This window comes from Takifugu flavidus, chromosome 1 (assembly GCF_003711565.1).
Source record: "Takifugu flavidus isolate HTHZ2018 chromosome 1, ASM371156v2, whole genome shotgun sequence".
Classification (NCBI taxonomy): domain Eukaryota; kingdom Metazoa; phylum Chordata; class Actinopteri; order Tetraodontiformes; family Tetraodontidae; genus Takifugu; species Takifugu flavidus.
The window spans coordinates 25,001,474-25,011,601 of record NC_079520.1 but is presented as its reverse complement, the minus strand read 5'-3'; the positions used below and the strand labels follow the sequence as shown (position 1 = coordinate 25,011,601).

The 10,128-nt window shown below is 46.1% G+C and overlaps 1 protein-coding gene across 1 annotated transcript in view; it reads left to right on the top strand.

The window, feature by feature from the left end:
- Nucleotides 1–234: 234 nt before the first annotated feature.
- LOC130535790 (disintegrin and metalloproteinase domain-containing protein 12-like) overlaps nucleotides 235–10,128 on the top strand; it is a gene marked incomplete at its 5' end in the record, with an annotated part of 29,309 nt that continues 19,415 nt past the window's right edge. Inside the window, 4 exons of the mRNA XM_057051083.1 lie at nucleotides 235–390; nucleotides 5,256–5,332; nucleotides 7,014–7,200; nucleotides 9,914–9,979. Of these exons, the coding sequence (XP_056907063.1) occupies nucleotides 235–390; nucleotides 5,256–5,332; nucleotides 7,014–7,200; nucleotides 9,914–9,979 (486 nt within the window). The remainder of the gene's footprint in view (nucleotides 391–5,255; nucleotides 5,333–7,013; nucleotides 7,201–9,913; nucleotides 9,980–10,128) is intronic.

Sequence of the window (10,128 nt, the reverse complement as noted above, 5' to 3'; positions counted from 1 at the left end):
CCTGTCGACCTCCTCTCCCAGCGTTTATCAGATCGCACGTGTCCTCCCGCTCATGACCTCCTGCGAGGGTCCGGCACCCTTTAGCCAACCGCTGCTCTGCCGCGTCACATGGAATGAGTTATGGATTATTATTGGATTTCTGCTGCATACATGTAGCTTGTGAAACAATAGAAATCAATTTTATAATCTCCTACTGTAACGTTTCCTTTCTCCTATCGCAGGCTGACACCTTAATGGATCTCACTCCTTATTAAAAGTGTTACACTTTGGAACGCTGTGGCGGAAGCTTCACCTGTCTCTTTCCTTTTCAGCGGGCTGTTTGCAAGTAACTACACAGAAACCCATTACCTAGAAGACGGCACAGTGGTCACAGGCACTCACGACTTCACGGTATGTTTTTTTACTCTCATAATCTATTTTCTAAATTATTCCTGGCGCATTGAACTCTTTTTTTCATCAGCCACCCAACAGTTATTACTGTTTTTGGCCTTTTCTTTCTTAAAGCTGCTTTATTCTGTCAGGGTCAAAGAAAAAGCCGATTCTGCAGCGAGACCGACTTTTCCCTATGAAATTGTGGGAGGCCTGTTTTTGCTTCCGCCGGCCGATTCATATTTGATGAAATAAAAGGGGGACAGAGGTCAGACAAGCGTCTGCGTTTTAGGTAACAGCTCAGGTGTTTCATAACAGATTGTGGGCAGAGTGTTACGCAGGAAACTAAAGATGTCACAGCGACAGAAATACCCAGCAGCTGCGTCTGAGATGGGCTGCAAAAGCAGATTTACAGAACTCCTGATATGTCTTGTGTTCTGTTTACCTCAGAAAATGTCATTCGAAGTTGGTAATTGTCCAATTATGTGATGTGCCTGAACACAAAAGAGCTTACTGGGTTTAGCTTTGTTCGCTAACACCAGCTAATACGAGTTTCCGCAGAAAAGCGGAAAAGTTGCAACAGACCGAGAATTAAGGCTCAAAATATCAACAAATTCATTGTATTTTTACTTTTTGAAAATATTTTTGACCCTAATTTGATATTATAGGGAAGATTACTACCAAATGTTTAATCAATTGAATATAAAGCTAAAAAAACATTTTCCAAAACACGCTGCGAGCGCTTCAGATAATTCAGCATCGGCAACCTTATCAGCTCATATCTACATTAATTTACTCAGAAAATCACTTTTACATTTGATAAGAGTACCTAAAAAAACAAAAATAAACTAATATATTGGATATGAAAGTCTTTTTCTACATGATCTCCAGGCTTATTAAATTGTGCTTATTATCGAGGAATGAATAATATTAAATAGAGACATTGAATCATCCTGAAATTAGTTTTTTCCCTCAGCTGCTCAGATTCACTCGTGGAATTTGTTTTTTTTGTCCAGGCATCTTTTCGGCCTGATAATGGCCATTTCTGTGCAAAATCCAGGCGTACCTATTCTCCGATCCACAAAGGAGATTAGCCAAATTCAATAATGAGCGAGCCACACGTGTCCAGCAGAGACATCCGTGAGACGGTCACCGGCCCGCTCAGTTATTACCAGGCTTTGACTAAAATGAATGTTTTTAATGACGGATGAAACCTGGGCATAATGCTATAGAATCTTTGTTGTTTTTGCTCCCATTTTTCATTAGATGGAAGATCAAAGACACAAAAGGCCTTTTCCTTTTCAAATATTGTTCATAAATGTGTGTAAACTGGTGAGCATTCTGTGCTGATAATTCATCCACAGGTGCATTAAAAGGCCTCTAAAATGTGCAGCTTTACTGTATTTGGGGGGTCCGCTGGGTGGACCCATCCACCGTAACGTGTCTCCTCCTCATAGAGTGGATCCGGTTGTTGATTGTGGCCTATGGACTGTTGGTCCTCTTCTCTTCAATGGCTGTAGGACATTGCACGCTGTCATCTACGCCGATCCAGAAGACCCCAAACACTCAACGGCTCACATGTCCAGTGAGTCGCCCCTGATCACGCTGCAACATGAGCTAATGGGCCTCAGGATCTCATAACCACCTCAAGTCACTCGAGACCCCGATAAGGACGAGGAGTGTGCTGAAGAGCTTCCCCGAGACAGTTTCTGACAGTTTGTCCAGAAATCCTTTGGTTGCGTAACCCGCTTGGGCCATCTTGGGGGCTGGATATGAGCTCTGGTGGACCTTCCTGCTGCCGGCTGGCCAAGTATTCTCCAGAGAAACGGGCCTTTATATAGGAAAAATCTTTGATCTTTGAGTTTGGCTCATGAAAATGGGAGCAAAAACAAAAGTGTTGCATTTATATGCATGTTGAAGGGATAAAGATCTCACAATGAATTTGTTTTGATTCCAAGCACAGAAGAAAGAGGCCATGATTGAACTGAAATCAGTGGAAAAAACTCCTCTTTTTTTTCTTCTTTTTTTACTCGTATCGATTTTGTGTCTACGATCTCCTGGACCGACATGGACTAATCTCCTGGATGGACGGGCGCGTTAACGATTGCAAGGGTGGAGTGAGGAAGTGGTGAAAGTAACCTGCATCCTGCGAACCAGACCTCCATCCCTCATCCCTCTCCCATGAGCGCTGCCAGATCTTCACGGGAGGGTCTTTTTTTTACTGGAACTGACCAGGTCTTCCGAGACTGATTCATGGCTAATTTATTTGTCCTGCCGGCTGGGAGGAGGCTGATATACTGATCTGGCTAAAGGATCCAAAGGGTTCAGTTATGTGTCACTGCTGGGAGTGATTTCAGCATGATTCAGCTCTCCCTCGGTTCCCTCTCTCTGTTTTACATCCTCTCTCATTCCCACTGAACCTAAACTCCACACACCACTGCCCTTGCTAAAGCTACACCATTGGAAAGTGAATCGCCACATTAGTGTGGAATGATGGATGCACCGTGTTTTAAACAGAGCAGCGTTCACATCCGGGTTTTCCTCCCCCTATAATGTGTTGATAATCTTTCCTGCAGAAATAAAGTTATGCGCCGTTTCTTCCTGCAAAGAGGTTATTCATATCCCTTATATCAATGGATCACAGTCATGATCTCATTAAAGAAACATGAGGTGGCAGCATTAAGTTCCTGCTCTAAATCCAGCACTGCTCCTCCTCACCATGCAAAAATTACATGATGTCCGCACTTCAGGGCTTATTATTAAATTAATGCTCCATGAAAACGTGAACCTTAACTTTTTCCCATGTGGAGTTTGCCTGTTCTGCCACATCTGCGTGGGTTTTCCTCTCACATGCAAAAACACGCACATTAGATTGATTGGATACCCTAAAGCAGGGGTGCGCTGATCCAGTCCTGGAGTCCAGCCAGGTTTTCTGTCCTACTAGGCAGAAAGTACATCTCCCAGTGAAAGCTCTACCTGGTAGGACGGAAAACCTGGCTGGAGTGTGGCCCTCTGAGACCAGATGGGCGCAGCCTTGCTCTAGAGCAGGGGTGGGCATGGAGGGCCGTATCCAGGCCAGACTTTCTGTCCTACAGGTAAACACTTTCACCTGGGGTTCCTTTACCTTGGTGAAAGCATTTTCTGCCTGGTAGGATGCAAATCCCGACTTGAATTCAACCCTCGAGGAATGGATTTGACCTCCTCTGATGGGTCCAATCCACAAAGGCTGGAATCCAGCCAGATTTTGCATCCTACCATGGAGAAACCGCTTTCACCAAGGTAAATGGAGCCCCAGGTGAGAGTATTTACCTGTAGGACAGAAAGTCTGGCTTGAATCCGGCCCTCAAGGACTGGATTTGCCCAACCCTGCTCTAGAGCGTGGCCCAACGTCCTCTGTGCTCTCCTCTCTTGCTAACATTAGCATGGTTGTGCTTTTCCCCAGGTTTCATCAGCAACTGTGAACGTACTCAACTTTTGTTTTCAGCTGAACTTTCATCCTCCTGTTGAATTTGACATCAAGCATACCTTGATCTGTCTCCACGCTCATAATTATTGGCTACATTTGCCCTGGGTCGTTCACCTCTGCGCCCCCAGACAGCTAAACCTCCACAGAGGACTGCAGGAGGGAGCTACGATCAAACCTGTGATGTCAAGTTCCCCAGATTAATTGTGAGCTTGAAAGCAAAATGTGAAAAAGTGAAAGAGTTCCTCTGAAGACAGTCCTTGACTTTTTGTTTTGCCCCTCCTAAAATAAAGGTGCACAAGTGTGCCCTCTGCATACTTTCTATGGAAGGATCATCCGCCTTTAAACAAGTCTTCAATGCCAATCGCTGACCTCTGTTGGTTCCCTGAAATCTAATTTAATCACACATAATTGCTAGTGTTACCCTGAGTGGATTTGCTTCCAAATCGTTGAGTTTCTAAAGGAATCTGAAGTCAGAATATTTCATTAGCATTGAGTGCAGAGCAACATGTTTAGAGTTCTGATAGTACACATGAAACAAAAGCGTGAAGTCAAATATTTTAATGTTCTAGCTGCTAATTGATTTTTCTGCTCCTCTGGGAGCGCCTAAGCACATATTGACAAAGTATCACCGCTCAAACTAATTTGGCAAATGTGTTTGCAACCAATTACCTAATTAGCTCAGTAATTACCCCGTCTCTGCTCCTCTGCTAAATGGTCCAGTCATGTTTTTGAAATTCAGATGTAAGAAAATGCTGTTTACATTTCTAACCGTTCGTTATATTTGGTCTTGCTGCTTAATTACTTTACAGCAAGACTAAGACTCCTATTTTACACTCTGCAGGCGCCCAGACGGAGGCAGGCCATTGAAATTTACTGCCACCCTCTGGGTGTGAAAGCAGCCAAAAGAGAGTGGAAAACTTAAATTTCCCTAAGTCAGGGTGGCAGGAGGGACCTAGTGTGCCTTCACCTGAGGACGCCTGTTTAACTGTAACAGGAGGAATGTTTTCACGCCAAAGCAGACATTTCCTCTCCGCCTTCTTGTTGGCAGGGCTGCTTCAATAAACATAAGCCTAATTTACTTTCTCCGCTCCGCACTGCAGCCTGACAGGTGGTCCTCGAGAGCTGGTACCTGGGAATGCGTCAGCTGCCGGTGGGTTTTGTGCCGGGAAATGCGAAACCCTGCACAGATTTCCGCTCTCATTCGCCCGTGGCGATGACTGGGAATGGGTGCTGCTAACCTTGCAAAAAAGAAAAAAGAGGAAAGAAAAGAAACGCATTCCCCACCGTTAATTAGCTCATATTTCACTGTTATCATCGGGAACCAGTGTTGTGCTCTGCATAAACCCAAAGACACATTCATTCACACCGGTCCAACTTCCTGTTTTGAATTTTAATGCTCATTTTCTCTGTGCTGCCACAGGCAAACTGCTTCTACCACGGTGAAGTGGAGGGTCATATCAACTCGGATGTCAGCCTCAGCACCTGCACCGGTGTTAAGTAAGTGTCTCATTTTTTATTGTGACAATGGGCATGGAATCCATGCTAACTGGCTTAATATTCAATTTTATGCTTCCGCTAGCAGATCTATTTCATACCAAACCATTTTTTAAGCAGCAGCTTCTAAAATGCACCATTTTCTCTCAATAAATGCTGATTCAGGCCAGCAAATGTGCTTTAAATAATTGTTTTCACTTTATATTAGCACAAAGTGCCCTGTTCTCTATGTGTTTTGAATCCAAATCACCTGTTCTCCACTCATATACATAAAATTCTGGTTTCTGGTACTAGCTGATAATTTTCCACTTCAAGGAACATCGCTTCTGTGATGTGTGTTGCTGCTTTAACTTTCCTTGAGTGTTTGAACAATAAAAATTTCACCTAAAAAAGTGACATGTTAGCTTTAGCATGTGTGCAGTCAAGCCTTCAACTTGATCTTCAGCTGTCAGTTACCACCAGAAGATGGGTCACAAGTGGACCAGACTACCACCAGACATGTTTGTGGTAGTTGAAACTGTTTTCAGGCAGCTCTGGGAGTGTTCTCACCTTGCCTTGGCGCTTACCTCCTTTGTTTTTTGAGATGCAAGATAAAGGAAGGTGAACGCGGCCCCTAAACGCTTTGACAGAAAGCACCTGCAACCCGGGGAAGGTGACTCTGCATGCTAACGTGCCGGCGAGCCTCCCTGCTTTGCCTTTCCTGCTCCTCTTCAGTGCCAGTGCTGGATTTTAATCAGTGCCTCTCCACCCAAAAATGCCACCGTTTGAACTTGCTGAAAGCATTAAATTACTCATTTAAAGGCTTTTCCTTGGTTCAGATCACTAACCGAAGCCCCGCCAGCCCTTCGGCTGTGTTGTTTGCGTGATTTAAGCCTCTTTGCAAGATGTGAGTGATGTTCTGTTGCCTGTATTGTCCAGAATGTGTTATCAGAGGTGTCATCCATCATTGTTACCCGGCCTAATGAAGATGTCAGGCTAATCACAAGGCTAACAGGCAGGTACAGTCTATGGAATGAAGCTAAGCTATGGGCTGACACTCTGCAGTCTGCAGTCAGAGAGATTGTGACACCCAACTCATTTGCACTCCTCACGGGATTTGGGAGTCATGAGAAGTTATAATGTCGCCGCGTTTCAAGTATAATTAATGATCTCAGTAATATCATTGGAAAGCATCAGGAATGTTTTTGCAGCCCAGCCAAAGCTCTGAACTGTGTGCTGAGTGATTCCCTTGCGGGAGCCTTCGCTGTAGCCCCAACATTTATTTGTTTTATGTTATTTTACTGCAGTTTTTCCTGCAAATAAAAATGAAACTAATTGGACAGAAAGTTGGGGGTTGATCAGCGTGCCGGGACTAATTGATCGCAGGACGGGTCGCCGTGATCTCGAAGTTCATCCAGGCTGTGTCTTTAAATCTCAGAGGTGAGGGCGGAGGAGAGTGAAGGAAGAGGAACACGTAAGGCAAGAGAAAGGTCAAAGTGATACGATCGGCTCAGCTGTCAAAGTGAATCGTACTCGCTGACGTGGGGAATGTACGTACAAGACATATTGTGCTCCTGCTGCTGCATCAGCCTTCCTGGGTGGGGGCGCACGTGTATATGACCTGGACACACCTGTACCTGCTCACAGACCCCTGATGGGACATTCCACACATCTGACAGGCGTGTTATCGCTGCTCTCCCTGCAGAGGCTACATATCACTTGAAGACACGTCCTACGTACTGGAACCCTCACCTGAACACACCGATGGGACTCACTGGATCTACACGGCCGAACACCTGGGGCTGGCCGCGGGCACCTGCGGCCACCACTCCAACCTCTCGTCTCCTGGTGGAGCTGCCGACAGCAGCCCCTTCAGGACCTTCGGCTCCAGAGTAAGGGTCACGCTCGCCTGTTGCTTTGTGCATTCACACCTCTGCCCATCCTGCCTTCGTTTTACATTTTTTGAGGTGAATCAAGCGATCGGCTGTGTTCCGATGGTGCACCATGAGGACGTGGGAGTGCGAGCGAGCGCTTCCTGCTTCTGATGCAAACAGGGGCACGTGGGAGGGCACAAGCATTAAACATATAAGCAGCAAACCACGTCGCGACGAAGCTTCACAATCTCTTACATTTTCCTTTCCTCTGTACCGAAGCTCCCGCGCATGCACAAAAACTCCAATTGCTTCTTCTCCAAAAATCAATTTTGACTCAATAGCACCTTAAACTCACCAAGACTTCCCAACATTTAAAACTAATTGAGCTCTTTGGCTCTGCTTCCCTCGGCCTGGTGCTTCACTGTGCCCTGAAAAGGACTGCGAGGAGAGAATATCCTGTACCGAGCTGCCAAAGTGAAAAATGTCCTCTCACCGCGCTCCGTATTTGGATTCTGACTCACGGATTATAAATACAATACTCTGCACCCTAACTGTTGTTGAGGATTTGCAATGTAGATGGCGTTAAGTGGCCTGCTGTGTATTTTAGAATCCACTGCTTGTTGAATTATTCACTCATTTCTTCCGTCCGTCCATTAGCGGCGAGTATGGAAAGCGGGGGCCGATAAACACCGTTAGAAGGTACATGGGCTGATAAGTGGCAACGCTGGCTCCGAGAGCGAGATCAGGCTGCGGTGGGACACAGACCGAAACACCCTCTGCTCGCCCTATAGAGTGCAGGGATGAATCATAAAGGTCCAAGGATAGGGGCTTTGAAGGGGATGAGCGCCGATAAGGTGAAAACAGACTCCAGTCATCTACTGCGGGATGGCGGCGGTGGCCAGAACAAAGGGAATCCATCCAGACAGCCGCTGCGAAAGATGGAACAGATGTCCGGGGACTTGAAAGGAGAGGCCGAAGCTAAAACATTTGTTTGTAGTTTGGTAATAAATCATTCATTTCCATAAAACAGAGGAGACCTTGTCTGTTTTCTGGGCATCCGTGTTTGCGGCGGCGGTGATGATTCGATCACAACGGTCACCAGGTGCTGTTTCAAAATGGCGTCTATTTCTTTGTCACGTTTCCAAACAGGATATTCTGCTCGTATGTGAGCGCCGCGTTGCATCTGAAGAGCTCGGCATGCCTCACCTGGACGCCGTGGCGTGCCGCCGCCGCTCCGATAAGCTCCCCTCGGGGGTCAAAAGATAGCGCGGCGTGTTGGCGAGGGGTGATGAGTGTCAGGTGTGGTGGGGACGTGTCCAGAGATACGACGGTTAGCTAAGGCGATGAGTTTCCTGCAGACTGCCTTGGGCTCAGAGTCTGAGACGTGGAACCTAAACACACGGCGGAGGGTTCCAGAGTGCTCCGTCTTCCTTGAAATTGAATATTGGGGCGGAATATTAAATGCACGCATTTAATTTTGATGGATTGGGTGTCGGTTTTTCCCTCAATTGTGAGTTTGAGAATCTTGGAGGAGCTAAAGGGAGTGGAATCACAAAGCAGCGTTACGTCCGAACCCCCGATCCGTTTGCTCCGGTAAATTTGCTTTTCATTTGTCAAGGAACACCGTTTTCCCGTTTTCATTTTACGCCGGCGCCATTGATGCGGCATTTGTGTGTAAACCTCGAGCCTATGGAAGAAAAATGCAAATATTCTTTCTCCATTTGAAAGGAAACATATTAATAGTTCCCTGTAGAACTGTCGGATGCTGAATTTCCTACGAATTTGAGTTTTACTTGAAAAACAAGAGGGACATTTGGGTGGGAAATTCTCCAGGAGCTCCGCTACATTGATTGAATGTAGCATTTTTATGTGTGTGTGTGTGTGTGTGTGTCTCTCATCTCCTCTGTCCTCCTTAAGACTTGGTTATCACTAAAGGTTGCGTTTGGAGCACATTCGCCGGTTCTGGCTTATCTGTGTTGAGGGCAGATAAGAGCGGAGAGGATCCAGACTGCCAGGCCAGCAAGGATAAAGCAGCTCAGGTTGAAAGCTGGCCATAAAGTGGAAGCAGAACTCTCAGCCAGCACGATAGTATGGAATTTGCGTTTGTGTGTTTCTATATGCAGTTCTATATAGGGTCCACCATAAGGTCCATCAAGCGTCAACTCAGCTATTAAAAACAGGGTGAAAGGTCACGATATGACTTTTAATTTAGGTTCTGTTATAATTAGTGTAAATTGATTCACTCGTTGGGAGGGTTTGGTGTCATGTGAAGCTCAAAAAGGCTCAAACCTCGTTGGATATTTTCTAATGCCTGATTCATTGTGCTGCCGATACGCTGGAAATAAAGCCGACAGTCATCTTTTGGACAAATTGTCACCTTATTTGCTGCATTTTGACCCCATTTTGAAAGGTGTGCCAGAGAAAAGCAGTGATGTATTAGCTCCGAGCTTATTCCATGAGAGCGTAGTCGAAGGTCTGCCTGACCTTAGAGGCTGTTTTGGGGTCAGACTTGATGCATAGCCACTTACTGTTGTTCCCGCCTCCTTGTGGTTCTGCTGAAAAGCCATATGGAGCCTCCACCTGCTAAATTAAAGGTGTCCTTTTCCAGAGAGATGTCCTTAAGCGTGTCCTATTAACATCAATCCCCTTCCCCTCCCCTCTCTTTATCATTCCTGCACCCTTTCCCTCCTCCTGTTCCCGTGCATCTCCTCCTTCGGCCCGCTCTCTGCAGCATAAGCGCCATGTCCAGACTACGACCAAGTATGTGGAGCTGATCATCGTGGCTGATAACAGAGAGGTAAGCAGAGGTCGTGCCGTCACACATCTTCACCCTCTAATGTTCATTTCCATGGTAAGGGGTTTCCCAGGACTCGTAGCTGCCCCCCTCTGCCCCCTTGAGACCGAGATAAGACGCCCTCACCTCTTCCTTGTTGTCACAGGCCTCTA